General features: G+C 40.0%; 1 protein-coding gene across 4 annotated transcripts in view; it reads left to right on the top strand.

The window, feature by feature from the left end:
- F5 (coagulation factor V) overlaps positions 1-22627 on the top strand; it is a 45330-nt gene that overhangs the window by 8362 nt on the left and 14341 nt on the right. Inside the window, exons 4-17 of one of the 4 annotated variants that reach the window (XM_074808096.1) lie at positions 383-553; positions 1122-1307; positions 4336-4427; positions 5805-5927; positions 7128-7340; positions 10219-10362; positions 11263-11484; positions 12226-12391; positions 14095-14272; positions 15314-15416; positions 15822-16033; positions 16795-16945; positions 17558-17770; positions 19584-21516. In XM_074808096.1, coding sequence (XP_074664197.1) covers positions 1147-1307; positions 4336-4427; positions 5805-5927; positions 7128-7340; positions 10219-10362; positions 11263-11484; positions 12226-12391; positions 14095-14272; positions 15314-15416; positions 15822-16033; positions 16795-16945; positions 17558-17770; positions 19584-21516 — 3911 coding nt within the window. In that variant the 5' untranslated portion in view covers positions 383-553; positions 1122-1146. Of the gene's footprint in view, positions 1-382; positions 554-673; positions 799-937; positions 1308-4335; positions 4428-5804; positions 5928-7127; positions 7341-10218; positions 10363-11262; positions 11485-12225; positions 12392-14094; positions 14273-15313; positions 15417-15821; positions 16034-16794; positions 16946-17557; positions 17771-19583; positions 21517-22627 lie in introns of those variants that run through there. The other 3 variants (XM_074808105.1, XM_074808118.1, XM_074808114.1) reach the window with 3 other exon arrangements.

The following is a 22627-nucleotide window of genomic DNA, read 5'->3' as shown; positions in this document are numbered from 1 at the left end:
CAAGCTGCCAGTTAGACCATTCTGCTATTGAACAATATGTCAAATCTAGATCAGGTTTTCTTTTGAAGTAGTCTGAGGAAATGTCCTTATTTTCATCTGGATCTGGAGTTGAATTATTTTGATTTGGGTTTTTAGGTAACTTTTTCCATGGAAACATTAGCAAAACATTATTGAAAAAGTTATTGTGATCTTTTATCCATGAAAAAAATAGGTGGGGGTTTTTCTTCTTCCAGTAATCCCAGTGTATGGAAAACACACTCAACAATTTTCTTGTTGTTTTGACAAACTCAGCACTGTCAAAACCAGGGAAACGTTTCTGGTGATATAGTTGATATTTGGAGTTAGCTTATCAAAAGGTATTTTCTTAATCATTTCTCTTTAGATAAATGCCAACAGATCCTAATCAAGACTGAATTAGAAGGATTCTGACTATGGGCAAATCTTCAGGCTGACCTGTCACCTACCTGCCACTGAGAAGCCAGTTCGTTATCCAATACCTGAGATACTTGAGTGTAGTAGGAACCAAACTGAAGCTGACAACATATTTGGAAAGGTTACTGGCTTACTATTCTGAGTATGTAGTGTATGTACTAGATTTGAACTGGACTTAGCTCTTCTAGTCCCCACACCTAATCCCTCAGCATTTTGCTTTCTAACTGGGAATGATTTCTTAGGAGATGTAGCATCTAACCGGGAAATTTCCATCAGTGCCAGCTGTGTGCTGCGTTTCTGTTTTCTGCGAAGATAGAAAATATGCCCCCCTTCTTCCTAACTATGCAACTCAAATATCCTGTAATTGTAAGTAATCTAAGTAATTGTTTTCTGCCTCTGATACCCTGCTGCTTCAGTAGACAATGACCCAACCACAGTTTGTAATGGGGCTGAAGCTGCTTCTCCTTGGTGCTCACTGAAGATGGTGTGGAGGAGGGGAGGGAAGGTAGTTTAAACAGGTTTTTTTATCTTTATTTGGATCCCTGTCAGCAAGGGGAGGAGGAGGTGAAGAGCAATGACCTGAGCGTAGCAAATGCTGTTACCCTCTTGCATCATAATTATTTCATTTCTGAGGGGAAGTTAGAAGCAGCAACAGCAATAAAAGCAGCGGTTTCTGCCTTGACTTCCAGAGCAGCATCAACAGGCATCTATACCATGACACTCCACTGCATGCGTCTTTTTCTCTTGCTTCTGCTTGGTTCATGGTGGCCAGACTCAGAGAAGCTTGTGGTGGGAGCTACGAAGGTCAGGGAGCACTATATAGCTGCTCAGATCACTAGCTGGACCTACAAACCGGAATCTGAGGAAAAGTCCAGGTAAGAACGTACAGGATAAGGATGAAACTAGTCCTCTCTTGTGACTGAAAGTATTTTATCTGTCTCAACTCCTGTGGAATTTTAGAGCTCAGGAGGATTTTAGAGCCTGATCTATTGGCTTCAGAGGAATTTGTGTGACTTTGAACAGCATGATTTGAACTGGAGCCAGTGAAGTATTAAAAGCTCCTTTTTATTTACTTCATTAGTGGGTAGAATTACTTTTGTTTCCAGAGCACTTTTGTAAATATGTTCCAGAGCTTGCTTTATCATCTTCTGTGTGGGTTGATGTTTGCTGTTTTGGTTGTTTTAATGTAATTTTAGGTATATGGATTTTGAGCAATGTTGAGCCATGCTTTGGTAAGATTTTGAAAACATTCAGACTTTAGAATTTGCTGAAGGAATAAATATGTTCCAATATGGATACTATCACTTTCACTTAAATCAGAGGCTGGTGAACTTTGGAACTAGCTATGTTGTTTCTGAGTTGTTCAGTAGTTTTTGTGAAATGTCTGTCCTGAGTTCTGCCAAGTAAAGGTGGTAGGATCAAGCATTGCTGTACTTCATTAAGTGAAAATATTAATTTCCTATTTTTTCAGATAGAATTGCAGAACGGCCAGCCCACATGCATATGCCAATCAAGCATATAAAGTATCTTATTTGCATTACCACTATTATCCTTAGGATTATAAACACTGCAAGTGCAATGCTGTAGATGACAAAACTTGGGTGTAATTCAGAATTCTGTTTAAATTAGGCTTCATTCTTATGCCATACACAGCTTTTGTTCATGAAGTGGCATGAAATGGTACAAGTTACTTGTTCTCCTACATTGAAAGGTGTATTTGGATACTACTGCATTTTTTTATTCTGTGGATGGCTTGTTTATTTCATTATTCTTTTTTTTTTTTTTAATATGTATTGCATTTCTGGATGTTATGGAAAGGACTTTCCAGTTCAGATTTAGACTTTCTAACTACTCTTTTTTTCAAGACTTAATTAAACCAAAGTTTCTATGATTTTAAAACTCCTCTTGGAAGTTTAATACAACTGGTATAAGCATAATGTCAAACTGGCAAGACAGACAAAAACAGGATTTAAATGTAGGAATATGAAATCAAATGCCATTTTAAGTATTGATGCAGACATGTGAATTTAGTACTTGGAACTTCATTCTCCTCTGCACTGGATGCATCAATATAAGCATCAACTGCTGTTTCATTAAGCATCACATTGTGGATAGACTGTTTTCATGCAGTACACACCCACAGAACTGCCTCAAACCTCAGCTGAGGTACCCTCTGCTTAGCTAAGAGTTTTTCATACACAGTGCCTATTGAAATATTTCACATAAGTGTTTAAAGCGAGTCACATCCCAAGCAGGTCTGATGAACTTTGTAGAGCTTATAGAAATTTAACTCAAAAAAAAAATGAAAAACCAACACTAAGGAAAAGCTACTGGCTTGGATCCCAAAGGCATTTGGGTATGTAACGTGCTCTGATTTCATTAGAAGCTGAATGTCTAAATACAGCGTAGGAATCTGATACTTTGCTGCTTTTGGCTCTAAATAACTGAAGAGAGGCTGAAAATGCGTTCCTCCTGAACTATTTCCTTAATTTTCCAGTCAGAGAGGCTAGAAAACGACACTTAACTTCTCTGAGTGTCAGTTGTCTTATCTTTGAGGAGATTTGTCGCCATGTACAAGTGATAAGACGCTTCAGAGCAAAGGGAAAATGTATTATCTGTTCATGCAGCACTGCTGCTGCCATTCTCAAAAGCTACCTAACTAGAGCTGCTTGCGTAGTCTGAGATTTCTGAAGTGTTAGTAAGCTACGTATTTTGTTCCTTCTAGCTATAAAATTGGCATTGAAAAATTTCCCCTTCTACCCCATAGTCTTATACGTGTGTTGTGTTGAGCATTGCTGCATTACGGCAGCACTTGGCAATGAAGGTTGGGGATCAGGTCCTTCTCCTTAAAGAGTGAAACAAGATTTTGTCAGTGACTTTAGAGAGCAGAATGAATTGAAACATGAACCGCTTCTGCCTGACGCTTCTCTCGCAAGAACGTGTCGCAGAGGGATTTACAAAAGATGTCTACAAAAAGACATCTCCCCCTTATGGACCCTGGATGTCACTGAAGTTGCGCACTGTGTTATCTCTGCCCACCCTCTCTGTGCTTGAGCAGCCCATCAGCTCCCCACTGTTAAATGTGCCTGAAAGGGCATTATTGAAAAAACAAGTGGAATTACTGTTGAATCCAGTCATCATACATAAGAAATCAACCGGTAAATGTGAAACTAAATACAAGCTGTTATCCCTTCGGCCCTCTCTTCATCATTATTTCCACTCCAGATGTGTTGTGTGCTGATTTCCTTTTGCTTGCCTAAATATTTTCTAAGGAAACATCGTTGGTCTACCGGGTGCCCGATTCATCTACAAACCAACGCTAAGGACACTTGCAGTGTTTCTCAGAAAGCTGTTTTCTGACTTGCTGTGAGATCTTTAGTTGTTGTCAGGGAACGGTTTTGTGCTTGCCTCCAAGGTCACTGCTGCTGCAGGAGCTTGCTGTTAATGCTGTTTCAGAATCCTTGTGCTGATTCTTAAAGTTCAAGCATGGGGCTGAGTAAAGAGAAATGCAGGTTTCTTTCAGTGCTTTGTCAGATGCTCTCTAGGTTAAGCATGGTCAAGACATCTTCCTCTGTGTCTTAAATGGACAAAACAAAGATCTTCATCGCAGGATCAAAATGACATATAGGAATCACCAGCAAAATCGGGGTTAAACTGTACTGGGTACTGTAATTGAATGTCTGGCATGGAATGGCCTAGCTCAGGAACATCATAGATTCAATAGAGTAAGAGGGAGAGAGGAGGACACTACAAAGAGTTGGACTGTGTGCCTTGCCTTCAGCAAAATGTGTAAGTGATTGAATGTAACTGCAGGATTCATGTTCTGAGATACCCGTTAAACAGCCATGACATCTCTGGGAATCTTTGTCCTTTTAAATTTTTTTGTAACTCTTTTGGTTTCAGATTGGAACATTCAGATCCTGTGTTTAAGAAAATTTCTTACAGAGAATATGAAGTCGATTTTAAAAAAGAAAAGCCGGCAAATATATTTGCAGGTAAACAGGAAGAAAATGTTCGGAGTGGTTTTATTTGTCGTTTGTTACAAAGCCAGTAACAAGCTAAGCAAGCTTGCATTTTTGTGTCCATTGTTTTGCACATAAACCAAATAGGCACAGGGATGAGGTCTCTACAGGGCACTAAGCTTTCAAAGGCCACAGAGACGTTGCATTTTCAGAGGCCGGGGCTCAGTCCTATCTGCAAATTAGTTGCACGGTACAAAGTTGTTCCCTTTGTTTTCAGCATCTGATGAGACTTCCCATACACATTTAGACTTGTGTGGCAGTCACAGAGCTGACACTAGAAATTCACATGGAAGGAGCTCAAGGCCTGCTATGTTTCTGATAGATCAGTGGAAAGGAAAACTGTGAGGTTGGGTGTGAAAGATGTTCCCTTGCCTTTGCGTGTCTTGCTGCTTGAAGACACTTTAAATGGATGGAGGCAAGTCCTTGTACTTACACTATACGTAAGTATGGTACTTGTGTCCTGATACTTATGCAGAGTACTTTTAAAGTCTGTGTTTCATATTAATAGATAAAATAACTTCAGATGTTAGATGTTCAGATTTAGATTTCAAAGTAAATGTGTGTGAAGTTGCTGATATGAAATTGTTACAAGTTGCACTAAAGGTCTAGTCTATGATCTGATTCCTTCCAGTTTTGTTTGTTCTCCTGTGTTTTCTGAAACTGCTTCTTTCTTTTCAGAGAAAGAAGTTTACAAAATAGTTACAAGAGACTAACAAGCCAAAGGTTGTCTTAGCAGTTTTCTTCCATTGCTTATTTTTGCAACCTAAGGAGTAGGGATACAAGCTCCTCTTGAAACCTTCTGCAGGCTATGCCTCAGGAAGTTTGCAGCATGGAACTGATGATTTCTTTAGATAACATTTTGGGATTGAAAGATCTTTTTGTTCTGTGACTTTTGCCATTGAGAGTGCTATTCAAAGAGATGTGCTTGAATGCCTTTCTCTAAATTCTTAAATTATAAAATGTCTGCCTTCCTAAAACTGTTTAATTAAATCATATGTGAAGGATTCATAGAAATTCCCAATGAATGTCAACATGAACCTTTTGATAAATTTTCTGTATCTGGAAATAACTGGTGTTTTTTTCCCAAATCTACCATTTTCCTGTGATTTTTTAAGTGCTAGTTGCCAGATATACAATGTATAACATTCCTGACTATGAGCTGCAGGTTTTAAATCCCCACATGCCTTTTTACGGGTAAATCTTCACTGCAGTGGTGTTACGTTCTCTGCCTGTATTCTGCAACTTGTACTTTGAGAGCTCACATTTCCTAATGCGGGGAAGAGAACTCTGTTTCACTAAACATACTGTTTTGCTCACATTTTCCACTCTCTTTATCTTGAATAACTACAGGACTTCTGGGACCAACTCTGCGTGCTGAAGTGGGAGACACTTTAGTCGTTCACCTTAATAATATGGCTGACAAGCCAGTCAGTATTCATGCCCAAGGTGTAGTTTACAACAAAAATGCAGAAGGTAAATACTATAAAACCTCCATGTTTTGTTCATTTACTACTGCATGAAATATTGAGAGGGCCCCAGACCAATGTTTGAGAATGTGTAACACAAATATCTGTCGATCCTGGATTAAAACTTTGCACCCATTGCCAGCTCCTTTCTTGTTGAGCAGTGAACCACTAGGAATAGGAGTGTCATCTGACACACAGTTTCCTGACCAGCTGCCTGTGTGCTAGTACTGTTTCACAGAATCTCAGACTGGTTGAGGTTGGAAGGCACCTCTAGAGGTCATCTGGTCCAACCCCCATCTCATTGCAAAATATTCTATTTCAGGACATGTAAACTTTTAAATACAAGTCTTAAAAAAACTTTTCCAAATCCCTTGCGGTAGCATAATCAAAGCATTATTGGTAAAGGCAGTTGACAGTGCTGATCACGTTGCTCTGCTACTCAGCATTTCATGCTCAGCTTTGTGGTGTTTTGTTCCTGGAACCCTCATGAGACTAGCAAGAAGAGATCATAAACTGTGACCAAATTGACAGTTAAATGTCTGCACTAGCACAGAGAGAGTTTGTGCTTCTTGGATTGCCCTGCCCTGGGTGCTGAGCCAGAGCTCTGCCCTGCAGTTTACAAATTTATTCAAGGCTTTGTTGTGTCAGTACAAAGAGTTTTGCAAGCCCGTCTCATGGAGCTGAACAGCACATGTTATTGGAAGTGATAAGGAGTTCAGTTTGACTATCTTATTAATGTGCCTTTTGCACCTAGGATTTGGATTCTCTGGCTCCCCTTTGTCGTACTGCAGGTTTGTTGGATATGGTAGGCATAGATATGAGCCGTTACTGCCATCTTGATACGCAGTGCACAAAAGATCTAAGGCAGCAAGGCGATGCTAGTCTGTGCAGTAGCTTTGAGAGACAATGAGAAAGTTGACAAAGTGGACGGTATTCCTCCAAGGAGTATCAGTGAGCAGAGGCTGAAGCTTCCTGCCCTCCTAACCCCCTGCAGTGATGACAGTTCTAGGGAATCTTTAATCTGTAAGAAACAGGATGGTGGAACAGTTACTCTCCACATTGTGAGAGAATCATCACTTACCTCTTTGAAGCTGAAGTATCATATAGGCAAGAACAATCCAAGCTTTTGGAATTGATTGTAGGATGGCATTACAGATGCTTTAATTGCTCTTTGTCTTCATGCCACCCTATTGACTTTTCTTGGCAGGCTCCCTGTATGATGACAGAACATCATCTGCAGAAAAACGAGATGATGCTGTACTTCCAGGCCAGGTCTACACATATATGTGGGATATAACAGAAGAAGTTGGTCCAAGAGAAGCTGACCTTCCTTGTCTTACTTATGCTTATTATTCTCATGAGAACATGGCAATGGATTTTAACTCTGGTCTGATTGGAGCACTGCTTATCTGTAAAAAAGGTAATGAAATGCTTTAAGACTACTATAAGTTTCATTTCTTCATTTAAGACTACTAATATACTTTCATTTCTTAATAAAGGTTGTATGGTAATGAGGAAAGATATATTATTTTCCTTTTCACATCTTTACGTGCAGTGTAAAGTAAATGGTTTTCAACATCTTTCTCTTAGATGTTAAAGTTTTTTAATGCCAGCTTTCAGGCAGATCCATCCTATAATTATAGGATGGACAGAACGTGCTGTTAATAGATACATCTGCCTATAGTGGTTGCATTTTCAGTTGCTTAACTGCTAAATATATGACCTCAAATTTCCTGTCTTAGACTAAATATTTTTTTTAAGCTTCAATCAAAATGGTTCAGCCACTCCAGAGAAGAAGGCAAGAAATAATTGTTTTACCCATACCTTTTTAAAGGCCTCAAGAGGCTGCACCACGCTCTGGTAACAAGGACTTGAAATCGCAGAGCAGTGTGCCTTTTGCTAGTCATTTGAAAATATGGCCAGACTTGAGCAGATTATAGGTCTTTGAAAATTTCTTTGCATGTGATCAGAGACTTGAGATTTTTAGCAGTTTCAGCCATTAAATTTAATCTCTGCTAATATGAACGGGTGTTTTGTAGGACTTGTAAATAACTGCTAGGTACATGCCACTGATGTGAGGGGAGTTTGAAACAGCATACCACTGTGTAAGCTACTGAAACTACTTGCTGATCCCTTAAATCCTGTTTTATTCCAAGTTATATATCCTCCTTTTACTGAAAGCTCTGACTTATTTAGCATGATCCTCTTTCCCTGCAGTTTGAGTCAGACATTCTGTATAGACTGCAGACTCCATGGACTTGGACCTTGAAGCTTTCCTGAAAATAAACATAAAACTGGTGCAGTGTGGATTGTACAAGGGCACTCTTCTCACTGATAGATATCCATTTAACTGCAGAACACGCCTCAAAGTATCACCTCAAAGGGGTGGCATTAGTATTAATTACGTTCCTCCTGAAGATTTTTGAGAATTAGTCCTTTTAGTATTATCTAGGACTTGTTGCTTTCCTAATTTTCTTGGGTTTTCTTTGTCTGCGTTTGGGTGTATGGGCGCATTTTATGGCATATTGGTGGAGTGAATCTGGATAAATGCTTTGGAATTACTTGCTTTCGTTCCTTCCCAGGCTTCTCAAATTTATGCATATACCGTGGGCTTGAGTTGGGTAGGAGTTTTAGATGGATTGGTTTGACCACTACCTTCAAGATGATTTGAGCATGTGTTTCTAGCTAGAGCAAAGACAAATGGCTATCTACTCACATTTTTAAATTTCTGAACAGGGTTTCTTTGACTAGGCACTGCGTGTGGTAGGTGTGCAACATGCCCATGTACTTGGTCTGGCTGGTATGGAGTTAATTTCTTCACAGCAGCTCATATGGTGCTGTGTTCTGGATTTGTGGCTAAATAGTGTTGATAATACACCCATATTTTAGCTGTTGCTGAACAGTGCTTGCACAGTGTCAAGACTTTCTCATTTTCCTGCTCAGATCTCCCCAGCTAGCTGGCCAGGGGTGGGCAGGAGGTTGTGAGGGGACACAGCTGGACAGATAAACCAAATTGGCCAAAGGGATATCTCCTACCTTGTAATGTCATTCTCAGCAATAAAAATGAAGGTAGAGGAAGAAAGAGCAGTGCCAGGAGAATGAAGGACTTCCAAGGTGGCTGTTCCTGAGAGACTGGCTGGGCATCAGTCTGCTTGTGGGAGATGATGAGAGATTTCCTTTGTGTTGGTTGGGTGGTTTTCCCCTCTTTCTTTCACCTCCTAAACCATCTTTATCTACCCACAAGTTTTCTCACTTTTGTTCTTCCTGTTCTCTCCTCTGTCCTACTGGAGGTGGACATCGAAGTGGCTGTGTGGGTGCTTGGCAGCTGGCTGGGGTCAACCCACCACAGCCTGACACGTTAAGAGCAGCACAGGTGGTATAACCCTGAGAAGGTTAAAAAGTGGACTTTTGAGTTAAAGCACTGACTGAATGTTCTTAGTGTGACAAGCAGATATTCCTCTGATCTGAGACTTCTGTGCAGGAGAACAGGACTTTGTAGCCTGTCATAAGTAAAAAGGATTACATTAAAGATAACTGCTTCCACTGCCAGTGTCTCTTCCTAAGTAGAACAATCAGCAAGCTCCCAAATTTTTAGTTCCTGCAGTCCAGAGGGACATCTGTTTTAGTCCTGGATTATGTATTGAAAGTAGCAAAATAAAGGTTTTGATGTGAGCAATCTACAGAAGGAATCAGTAAAATCACACCAGTTCTGTGTGGCATGTCCAGAATGAGTTCTACTTGTTGACAGAAATCACACCTGTATCACAAACTCAACAAGATGGTTTCTTATAAGTGATCCAATTCGGCAGTATTTGTCAGCTTTCTGTATAATAAAGGTTGTTTGCTGAGTGGTTGGTTTTATGCTTTTTAAAGGAGCTGATGACCTCAGTGTAGTGCTTGAAAAGGCAGTGTTCACACTGCAGGTGACTCTGCCATCATTCTTCTCCTTGCCTCACAGTCTCAAGAGAGAGTCCACTGCCTGATTGTGGACAGGAGGCTGTGTGGTGCTCCCGTTCATTAAGGTAATGCATTGCCAGAATTGTCTGAGACAATTCATTGCATGTTGCTTAATCTCCTCTGGGATATTACAGATTTTTGATTTCGTGGTTACCCAACCCCAAAGTACTTTCAGAAATAAAATCTCTCTGAGCATTCTTAAGGTCTCGTTTTGCTAAGGCTCAGCCAGTACATGCCAACGTGTGAAGCAAGCTCATTAAATACACATTAATGCCACTACATCGATGTGAAAACTGCTTCACTTCTGCTTCAAATTAAGACCTGTTGTTTCTTCTTCATAGGAAGCCTACATGAGGACGGGTCACAGAAACTTTTCGACAAGGAGTATGTACTGATGTTTGGTGTGTTTGATGAAAACAAGAGTTGGCAAAAATCAACGTCACTCAAGTACACCATTAACGGCTATATTGATGGAACATTGCCAGGTACTGTTCAGGCTTATGTGGGAAGAAATTAACATTGATGAAGACTGCATATTACTTTTGTTTTTTATGCAAGAGAACAGGAATGTGGAGGAATGCGATACAGCCTTTTGTAGAACATATCTGTGAGCATCTAAATTCTAGAAGAGAGACTGTGCTGCTGGAAGTCATGCCATGTTGCTGATAAGAATAACAAAATTACTTCTTGGAAGAGTTCTGCTCAAAGAACAGGATTACTAAATGAGAAATCCCTCTTTTTTAAATTTTTATTCTGCTGATGGGGTTAAGTGCACTGCTGGTTTTACAGCATATAGAACATACTAGGTGAAGAACCTCCTAGATGTGGAAAGTCAGTTACCATTAAATTAGACAATTTAGTGGGAAAAGACTAGGAAGGTGGTAACGGGGCTATTGTGTTGCTAGTGTTTGCCCATGTTCTCCTAAGGAGCTACTTTCATATCTCTGTCCGGTTCATTGAGGAAATATAAAAGTCTTAGGTGGGGGGTTTTAAACAAATAGGGTAGTTACTGTGACTAGATACAACCTCATTCTTTAGCTTATATTCTTGCCTTTTTCATTTTTGGTTTTTGGTTGTTTTTTTCCCCCCCAAACAAGGACCAGTCAGCTTTCCAAAAGAGGCTACTGGTTTTCTTCCTTCTTCCCCAGCTCACTAAGTCAGGCTGTCACTTGCATGTAAGATTTAAACACCTATTTTCCACTGATGTACCGGATTTTGGTAAATGGAACAGATACAACCTTCTGAAACTTCCTCTTGTTACAAACACTGATCACAGGAGTCAGTTTTTTTAATGTTTTGAGCGAATATTCACTTCAGACCTGGTGTGTGTAGGGAACTTGCATGATTTGCCTGTATTCTGAACCCTGCTCTCATTTCTCTTTCAGATTTAGAGGCTTGTGCCTATGACAACATTAGCTTGCATTTGATAGGAATGAGTTCCAAGCCAGAAATTTTCTCCATTCATATCAATGGCCAGTCCATGGAGCAAAGACACCGCCGAGTTTCTACCGTTAACCTAGTAGGAGGAGCATCAACCACAGTAAACATGACAGTGAGTGAGGAAGGAAGGTGGCTGATATCTTCTCTTGTCCAAAAGCACCTGCAAGGCAAGGAAACACCTATTTATTAGGCAACTGTAGAGTTGTCCTTCTCTTTATGTCCCAAATGGCTTCTACTGTTTTGTAGTGGTACAGTTCCTGTGTCTGAGGTGGCTGTCATTTCACTACAACCACCGGAGAGCAGGGCATTCTGCTGGAATGCAAAGTGCACAATGAACTAAAAAGGGTTCTTATCTGCAGCTTTACTGCTATTTGCAGATCACAGAGCAACAGTGAATCAGTACTCTGGCGTCTAAGTCTCTGTGGACTGTTCAGATATAAGCACTGTTATTAAATGAGTAATGTTTCCTGAGAAACTGAGCACTTTCAGCTAAGGGACACTCAATCTGATGAAAATATTTGCTGTTCATCATTTGAAAGTGGGTATCTCTCAGCAGTGATCAGAATTCTGTTTTAAAGAATGAGAAAAGTCTCTCTTACAAGAGCTGGAAGACATGTTTTGGAAAAAAAAAAAAAAAAAAAACCAAAACACTTTATGTCTGTTCAGCTGGTATTTTCAAAGAGGGTTAGCTGAGAGAGCTTCTGTATTCCTTTTGATTAATATGGGCATCTTGGAAGGCTCCCAGCCTATAGAGTCTACAAAGGTGCAGCCTTTTCAAGCCTGCAAAGGTGGCTATCCGGTGAACAAATGCTTGCTGGCAACCTTAGGTAAAGAAATGAGAAATGCAGTTGAAGTGGTAAGGGTTCATAAAATGGAAAATCACTGTGGTACTGTTTCTTCTCAATTAGCTGGAATGCACGGTTATCTCACTATAAGAGACTGTGGGGACAAGGAGGTGAAGAAGAGTCGTCTCTCCTATAAAGAACGCCTTATGGTCAGAAGCTGGGAATACTTCATTGCTGCAGAAGAAGTTACCTGGGATTATGCCCCAACTATTCCAGACAGCCTTGATAGGTAAAATAATACTTTGTCAACACAATATGGAATGTTAACATGAAATCACAGAATAATTCAGGTTGGAGAAGGCCTCTGGGGAAAGTTGGATCCAGTTGCACAGGGACTTATCCAGTTTTCATCGTCTTAAAGGATGGGGACTCCTCAGCTGCTCTGGGCACCTTTGCGACCTCACAGTGAGAAAGTTTTTCCTTATATCTAATAAGACTTTCTCATGTTGCACCTTGTGTCTCATCTCTTCACTGTGCAACTCTTCTCACAGTCTAGTTCTGTTTTCTCTATAATTTCCCATTTGATAGTTGAAGATAAAAATAAGATGCTCCCTTAGCTGTCTTCACATGACTGAATAAACGAAGATTCTGCTTCGATGTCATGTGCTCTTGCTCCATAATCACCGTGGTGACCCTCCACTGGACTCTCACCAGTGTGTCAATGACTTTCTTTGCTGAGGAGCCCAAAAGTGAACACCTTCTTTTGCTTCTAATAGGCAGCCCAAAATATGAAGATGACTTAGGAAATGCCCTAAGTAGGATACAAGCCTATTTTCTGAATTACTTTTCAGCATGAATTCTGCTGAAATGAACAATCCTCAAGAGGAAGACAAAGGGAGGGAGGAAATATTTCTGGAGAATAAAAGTTTTTAAAAGTTCAGTACAATAAAGTGTTTAGGGAATGGGAGAAAGAGGTCTCTCTATAAATGACCTTTTCAGGGCACCAGTGTAGATGTAGTAAAAGTCATAATAAGTAAATACATTGGGTTATTTTGTTCAACCTAAGGTAAATAGGAGGAATTCTATAACATACATGAGGCCATTGTATGCAATGCTGCCAGTGCACTGTAAAGTTAAATTTGCAATCTGTCAGTTCCCCACTGACAAGCTGATGTTCATAAGAACCTTTAAGAATTCAAGCAGAACAAGACAAATTCCTTACCCCCTATGGGGTTATAGTTTCATATACCTCCTTAGAATATAGTGTTCACATAACTCTAAGTATTCCTCCTTCTTCAGTATGATTTGCTTCCCTTCTTACTTGCTCTTGAACTGCATGGAGCAAAGTTTTATATCTTTTCCTGCTAGTTACATGCCATTATTTAACCACCTCAGTGCTCTGATTTTTCCTCTTGTGTTCAAAATTAGAGTTTACCCCAGTTCAGTAACCTTTGTTGAAGCGCAGGTGACCAGGACAAACACGTTACTCTGTGTTACTTCCCAGTATTTATCCTAGTCTTGCTCTCAGCATTAACAATGTTAATGTTTTTAAACCTGAGTTTAACACTACTTACTGTATGGTGCTTGACTAGAATTAGGATTGTCAGTTCCTGTCTCTCCTAGAGCATTTGCTACTGTAAGCAAATTATTTATTCTATGCTCAACGACTCCTTTGTAAAAGAATAGTGATTTCTGCTATTTTATCTTGAAAATGTAGCTGCTGCTTCAGTGTGTTTCTTTCTTGCTTGTATACCCTATTAAATTAAATGTAAACTCTGATACTAATTGGTCATACATAATACTAAAACACAAATAATATTTCAAGCTTCTTACCAAATTTAGAATTTGGGGTGAATAGCATTAGGTTAGTTCAGGGTTTAGATTTTTTCAAGCAGTGAGGTTTCTACCAGTTGCTTGAGTACTAATTCTGTATTCTAACAGATGTCACTATTCAAGTTTTGCTGATCACTTGTCTTTTCCTTTATTTTTAAGACACTATAAAGCACAGCACTTGGACAACTTCTCAAATCTCATAGGTAAAAAGTATAAAAAGGCTATTTTTAGGCAATATACCGATGCCAGCTTCACTAAACGTCTAGAAAATCCTCGTCCCAAGGAAACTGGAATCTTGGGCCCTATTATCAGAGCTCAACTCAATGACAAAGTCAAAGTAAGTAACAGAAATTCAGAGATTATTTATACTATAGCATAATTTTCTGTTGGGCAGAGATACAAAAGAACTAGTTTGATTTGGGTTTTTTGTAAAAAAAATTAAAAATATAGCTAATATTGGCCCTATTGAAAGGTATGATCACAAGTTGACAGTGTTTAGATTAAATTTTCCAGCATTCCCTCTATAGTTTCCATGATTGTACTTTATTTTACAACAAACACATTTTTTTCACGCTCTTCGTAAAATATAGTTATATGTTGACACTGGTCCAAAATGAAAAAAAGCTAGACCCAGCTGGACTTCTGGGGGGATTTGGATGTGAGGCCAAGCTTCATGAGCCCCTCATTCCTTATGTTGTTATTTTTTTCTGGCTGTTTTAAACAATGGTACTCAGTTTTCATAGTTAAATATTCCTTCATGGGGTTATGAAATGAAACTACAAAGCGTTTTCATTACAAGCTTGTGCTGCTGTCACATCCACTTGTCTTTCTGTTGTCATTTAATGACAAAGTTTCATGACTTTTAGTTGCCACCGTGACTGTGACTCTGAGTTTAGCACGTTTCTTCTTTTCTTCTGGTTTCATCAAGAATAGGCAGAACATTTTGCCTTTTCCTTCCATATCCCCTTTGGGTCTTGGAATCTGGGACAAGATTCATTTTTAAATCTGTTTAAATTTGTTTTCCTCTATATTTAAGGTTCTTAAGAGCTTTAGTCAATAACTTCATATTCCCTGAGGTAGTGTGTGCCTGAGTAGCTGGAAGAACAAGTGTTCTTTTTAGATTTTCCAGAGATCGGGTGTAAGAAGCTGAACTTCACTCAATGGGCTCTACAAAGCCCAGCAGCAGGGTACCAGCAGCATTTAGACCATGGGTTTATATTATCAGACAATATTTAAGACATTCCTTTGCGTTTCCACTGCTTCCTGGCTGAAACCAGGCAAAATTCTACTGTCGTTGAAACTCATTATGTATTCAGACAAGGATTTGCTGAATACTAAATTCTTTTTTTTTTTTTTCCCCATTTGCCCCTCAATATAGATTGTATTCAAAAATAAGGCCAGTCGACCCTACAGCATTTACTTCCATGGGGTGACACTTTCAAAGAATGCTGAAGGAGCTGATTATCCTCTGGATCCTGCAAGTAAGAAATTTGTGAATTACGCTTTGCATAGCACTAACTGTTGTGGAGGGTTTCACTGCTTTGAAGGAGATGCTGTGGCTAGGAACTTGTTTATGACTTTAGAGAGAGACAAAAGTTCACGCTGAACTTCAGGTCATAAACAAGAACAGAAAACGATGACACCAAAAAAAGGTATTTGTCTGTAATACCTTGGTCTCTCTATAAGGTTATACAAGTGGTCAGCAGAGGCAGAGCACAGAATTGAGGTCTCCCAGACATGCACGTTCCTAGCCACAGCATCCCCTCCAAAGCAGGTAGCTTGAAATGGCATAACTGCACCAATTTCATTAAAAGCTGTAGCCTGATGTTATATAAAGATCTGGCTCTAAGTGTGTATCATTACTGTTCTCCTTTATTTTTCCGTAGGCAATAGCACGCAGAGTAGAGGAATTGAACCCGGGAAGACATACACTTACGAATGGAAAATTGCTAAAACGGACCAACCCACTGAACAGGATGCACAATGTATTACGAGGCTGTATCATAGTGCTGTAGATACTGAGAGAGATATAGCCTCTGGGCTGATCGGCCCACTTCTGATTTGTAAAAGTGAAGCCTTGACGCAGAAGGGTGTGCAGGTAACATGTTTGGCAACCTCTTAGAGATAGATTTTGCTCAAAAAATATTATTTGACCTACAGAGAATTTGGCTTTGCTCCCCTTAGAGAACTGTCATGTAGAGAGTAATTAAACCAATAGGTTCCTGAAGAAATGGCTTGAAGAAACAGTCCTCTAACTGTCCCCAGGGGTAGAGGAATCATATTCTGATTTTTCTTAGCAAGAGCGGCATTTCAGCAAACGGTCAGCCTGATTATTACTAGATTTGATAATAAAATTTCCTGCTGCTATTACACTTTCACACTCTAAAGACATTCAGATCTGAGCTGGCCCTTTCTGTAACAGATACAACTCAACAGTCTGACAGTCTCAGGCATGGCTGAATCCAGAGCAACCCAAAGAGCATGGGAGAGTTCTGGGAGAGCGGTTCTCTTAACCATCCATTGAAATCTTGCTTGGCAAAGACTTGAGCATCACTTGGGAGAAAAAAGTGTCAAAAGCTTGTGCTCAGGTCAAACCAGGAGGGTTGTCCTTTTACAGAGAGCCCAGTCATATACCATCTGCATATCAGCAGTGCTAGTCGCTTGCTGAGGTTGGTCGCAGTAGTAGGATTGTGACCTTGAAGTCATGACCCCCTACTCCCTTTAACTTAGCCCTTGGATCCCACTTACCACAACGCTGGTGGAGATTATATTGCTTACATAGTAAGAAACACAGTAGGATTGAGTCCTTAATAATATCTCTGCTTATAAAATGTAAGTGCTGTGTTGATTGTCTTTCAGAAAAAGGCAGATGGGGAGCAGCAGGCAATGTTTGCTGTGTTTGATGAAAATAAGAGCTGGTACATAGAGGATAACATCAAGGACTACTGCAGCAACCCTGCCAGTGTTAAAAGGGATGATCCCAAGTTCTATAACTCCAACATAATGCACAGTGAGTGGGATATCAAACTGGAATGTTATGAAAGCTCATGTGAACTTGAGCATTCAGTAATTGCTTGTTCTCGGATGTAGTGCAATGAGGGAATTCAGTAGAGAGTCAGTGAACTTCTAACCATGCCAGGTGGCACCGTACAGAAATATGCAGTATTTTAGGGACCAGGCTGGCTCTGGACCCTGAAGCAAAGGCAAGGGTTATTTAACTTTGACACAGCACCCTGCTGCCTTAGAGATACTATGTCCAGAGCTGGAATCTCCATCAAGGCTATTGTGGTTTCAGCCCTGTGCCAGTCTCTTTCCAGGTGAAAATGTGAGTCCAGTTCAGTGGACTGATATCAAAGAACAGGAGGTTTTAGGAAGTGTTTCTTTGCAGAAGGGGTTGTTGGGCGTTGGAATGGGCTGCCCAGGGCAGGGGGGGAGTCCCCATCCCTGGAGGGGTTGAAGAGTCGGGTTGACCCAGCGCTGAGGGATCTGGTGGAGTTGGGAACGGTCAGTGTGAGGTTCATGGTTGGACTGGAGGAGCTTCAAGGGCTTTTCCAACCGAGACGATTCTGTGAAGTCTTACTCTGAAAATACTGCGACCACTTTTATTTTGCTTTCCTTTTAGCAATAAATGGCTATGTGTCCGACAGCAGTGAAGTCCTTGGATTTTGCCAAGATAACGTGGTTCAGTGGCACTTCTCCAGTGTTGGCACCCATGATGAGATTGTCTCTGTTCGCCTTTCTGGGCACTCTTTTCTATATCAAGGGAAATATGAAGATGTATTGAACCTTTTCCCAATGAGTGGAGAATCAGTCACAGTGGAAATGGACAATGTTGGTAAGTGGTAAAACTATAGTGTTTGACAGCTCTTCTAAGACATTTTTTTTAATCTCCAGTCTGTAAGAATTTACCTAAATATGAAAGAAAGCTTTTCAGATAAACACAGAGCTGGAAAATGTTGAATCATTCCCCAGTGAAACTGATGTGTATGGAGTTTTGTTGACTACACAGTATAGAATACAACAATTGTATGCTATACTGAGGCTCTTTTTATTGTTGTTTTTTATTTATTTATTTCACTTCTCAATATTTGGATTAGCAGTGATCATTTTAAGGCAATTCTAAGACTGTCCTTGGAAACAATCCAGTATTAGCTCCACTGTATGATTCCCAACGCTGCCACGTATTTGTCCATCCTGAGTTAGCTAAAATGGGCCAAGACTGTCGACTTATGCTAGTCGTTATTGGACAAAGGGGCTACACCTCACCTTAGTCTTGTGGTCATTTAGCAGCAGTAAAGTCTGCCTGACTGAATCAGGTCATTGGTCCATCAGGATACACTTCAATGTCTAACTAGGATTAATACCATGTCTTGAAAAGGTGATGCTAGAACCCATGTAGTCCACACTTATGGAATTAAGTGTGTCTGCAAAAGGACAGAGATTCTTCCTCACTGAAGGCTGTGACTGTTTAGTGATCATCCTAAAAATCCCACAAGGTTTAGATATTCTCATCCTATTTAAAATACCAGTAGTCTTTGGTATCTTTTATCTATTTAAATAATGAATTATTTACGTCCTCAAAGCTTGTTTTTGGTGATTGCACATCAAGACTTTATAAGTTAAAAATGTATTGTATGTTAAGTGGGTTTTATTCTTCAAGACTAGGGAATCGTTAAAACTCCATCAGACTTTATGGAAACCACCCCAGTAATGAAGTTGTACTTTTGCTTGATTTTGGTATGCAATCTGTTCTTTCCATCTAGCACATGTTTTCTTTTGTAAATTTGCTGTTAGAAATAAGGAAGGCTAATGCAGGTCACTTCAAACTCTGATAAATACAGAAAAAATTTATATGACCTTTTAAATAAAAAAGGCTGGTTTTCTCAAGCTCTGTTAATTCTGTCTATTCTGTAATTTTTGCTAATTCCAGAAAGAAGCTGTGACAAGCACAGAACTTGATGCTGTTTAGGGAAACAGGTTGTAATTTGTTCTCTGCAGATCCTAGTTTCAAATGGGGAACTTATCTTCTGACTAGGTTTTGGAGTAATTACTGAAACCTTTAGGTTAATCTAAAATGCCTCAGATTGGCAGCTGAACGTTTTGTGTCCAGACTGGAAATTCAAATTACTTTATTCTTTTAAAGATCATCCTTTATGCATTCAAAAGCTTTTAAAATACTGTTTGTCAGATGTTTGTCAACAGTGCCTCAGGATGTATTTGTTTTGTTCAGAATGCTCTATCTGTGTGGCAATGCACAGGACAAAATTAAAACTTTATCTCAGAAGATCCCAATCTTAGATCCAGATCTAAACAAAGGATCCTTTATATACTGTTCCTTCCTTTCTTTTTCATATCCATCTCTTTTATGGGTTACGTTTGGACTCGGGTCCTAGGTAGAGCTTAATCTGTGGAGAAGAGCTCCAGCTCTTATATGTATTTATTTATATGTGCTATTATTTATTTACATCTATTAATTATTTTTCATTGCAACGAGAGCTCATGGAAATCCCAGATGAGGATTAGCACTCTGCTATAGCAGGTGCTGTAGAAACAAACCCAATAACTTGCCCTGACCACTTACATGATAGCCAAAGTCTGCTCTCGTAACTACTGCATATTAGAAAAACACTTTTCAATTTCAATTGCAGGTACTTGGCTTTTGGCATCCTGGGGTTCCCCAGAGATGAGTTACGGCATGAGGCTGAGATTCAGAGATGTCAAATGTGACTATGAGGAAGATGACACATTTGATGTTATAGACTTCTCTTACACCAAGACTGATAGAAAGGCTGCTTCCACCTCAGTTGAAGAAGATGTGCAAGAAGAAGGAGATAAGGAGGATTTGGATTATCAGGATTACCTGGCTGCTTTTTACTCCATCCGAAGCTCGAGGAAAGCGACAGGGGATGAAGAAAAACAAAACCTTACAGCACTGGCCTGGGAACAGGATGAAGGCACTGATGCTGCGAGTTCTGAGGGGGCAGCGGGCTCAGGTCTGGCAGCTATAAATAGTAGTGAATCCACAAACACCTCGAAGTTCTTAGAAACTCATATCACTCCTTTTCCTCCAACTGAGGCTGAAACATTCCAGTCAAATCACACATCAGTCACAGTGGAAGAGGACTTATTTTTAGCTAGCACAAGTGATGGAAAGGCTGATTTGGTGTTTGAGAACAGAAGTCAAAGCAATTATGAAATAGGTCATGATAACATGTCTGCAGGTGAACACTTGCTGAGCAATGGGGAAGGCCAAATTAATGTTGCAGAAGAGCTTCCAACTGATGGAAAGGCCAGTAATTTTTTTTCAGAAAAGCATCAAGAGGAAAGTACAGGAAGAGGAAATCATAACAGTAACAGGAAAAGGCGAAACTCGCTGGCCATGAAGTTTTACGCTGTCCAAATGATGAACACCCTTCTAAATCGTGTACGAAATAAAAACGTCTCATTTTCTGAGATGACAAGTGCACCTCATCCTGTGCATCATGCAGAGAACGCATCTGATACAGACATGGTGGGAACTGGCCAGATTCCAAACGATTATGATGATGAACTGGAAGAGGAGGAAGCAAAGATGGAAAATGCCACACGTGCATTTAACCTGACGCGAGCTTTGGACCTCATTGAAGGAGATGTGTCTAATGCATCCAGCCTCCCTGAATCCAAGCTATCCAAAGATAAACAAGCAGATGCTTTTTCTTTAGATCATACATTAGGCAATATAAGCCCTAATTCCAACCCTGCACTAGTGAAGAACCTACTAGAAGCTTCACTGCCCAGGGCTGGCAAATACTCATCTAAAATGACAAATGAGGAATGGAATTTGGTGTCTGCAAAGGGGACTCTGGGATTAGAGGCAAATTTAGATAAATCTGTTAGTGGTAAGTTAAATCATCATGGCAGGAACGGTACAGCATTCATAAATAAGAAGCATATGAAGAAGTATCAAGGGTTCTCACATCTAATAGGAGAAAACCACAAAGGGAACCACATGCACCCAACTCTGAAAGGAAAGGAGGGGAACAAGAATGGTACTTTGAGTACATCTGGAACCTTCATCAAGATGCGAAGGAAAAAAAAGGACTATCCAAAAACGACTCACTTGCTGAGCCCAAGGAGTAAAAAGCCTCAAAAACCCACCAATTCTACAGCAGGGTTTGGCCGTACGTTGTTTTCAGGTGAGACCAACCGCACGACGCGGCCGTGTTGCGCTAACACCACGGGGGCACCCAGTGAGGCCACCCATCCAGTGGATCTGAGTAGAGCCAGGCACGGAGAGTCGCTAAATTACACGCTCACCCCACGGCAGTTTAAGCCATCGATCGTGATTGGGCTTCCCCAAGAAAATGGAGACTACGAATATATTACGGAAGGGTCTTACGGCGAGGAAACGTCAGGTGCTGAATACGAATACCATTATGTGAGCTTTGATGACCCATACATGACAGATCCAAAAGTGAATATCAACGAACAACGCAACCCAGAAAACATTGCTGAACACTACCTGCGTAGCAAAGGGAATGAGAGGAGATACTACATAGCAGCTAAAGAAGTCTGCTGGAACTATGCAGGATATAAAAAAAGGTTTGGCTAAATCATTTGCTTACATTTTGCAGGCCTTCCTGATACATACTAGCAGAATGTTGATTCACATGCTGATAAATTTAAGAGCATCTGTAATGTGTGATGTGATTTCCAACACTTCATTTGCAGGACCCTAAGAATTTTCCACGGGAGGCTGGGATCGCCCTAGAATGTCATAGAGAGAGATTACTATAATCAAGAGCAACACAACTAAGAACCCTTTTTTTTTTCTTAGCCCCCTTTTGTATCTCACTAGAAACACTCTTTAAAACAGAAGCTGAAGAACCCATTGTAAGGAGTCAAGAGGGAAACTTCCAGTTAGTTGTTTTATACTGAATGACCTGTTTTACTTCCTCCTTGAATTCTTGGATTCTGTAGTACAGACAGGATAGAGACCTCCTTGTACAAAGTCTTTCCAGGAATTTAACGGATGGACTAATCCAATACGGACAGAATGTGCCAATGAGATGCAATCACAGTTTCTAGCACTAGCAAGAAGTGATTCTGGTGTCTCAGTTCTCTATTGTAAAATGGGATAATAGCAATTTCCAATTTCACAAGGCTGCAGGACTGAAAAATATATGAAAGATGCAAATTTATTAACCACACTGGTGACTTCCTTATACTTAAAGCTGCATGAATGATTACATTGTTGTTCCTACTGTTTAGAGACATTAGAAGGTAACTGGATCACAAATGCTAATGTTAAGGGGTTTTCTTTCATTTTGACAGGGAAGACTGGCCACTGTGCCACAACAAAGAGTATATGTGGCTTGAGAGAAACTCTGTACTAAAAATTCATTATCTTAATTCATACAAATTAGAATGAGTAGAATTCCTAGTCACTTTTCATCAAAAAGCTAAATGTTGTGGCCCTTGAAATGAACAAGACCAAAACTGCCACAACTTCAGGTTTTATCAAAAGCGACAAAAACAGGAGCAAGAAAATTTTCATTATACAAAAATCACCTCCAAACATATATTATTTCTCAAATTGAATTTCCATTTTATTTGATGTTTTCCCCCACACTACATTTTCAGCATTCTCCAGATTGACTCCTGTCTCATCTCAGTCCGTGTAAGTGGCACTTGCAAAAATGGCAGAGACTAC

This window comes from Strix aluco, chromosome 2, assembly GCF_031877795.1.
Source record: "Strix aluco isolate bStrAlu1 chromosome 2, bStrAlu1.hap1, whole genome shotgun sequence".
Taxonomy (NCBI): Eukaryota; Metazoa; Chordata; class Aves; order Strigiformes; family Strigidae; genus Strix; species Strix aluco.
The sequence above is the reverse complement of the archived record's forward strand: the minus strand, read 5'-3'. Positions and strand labels throughout refer to the sequence as shown.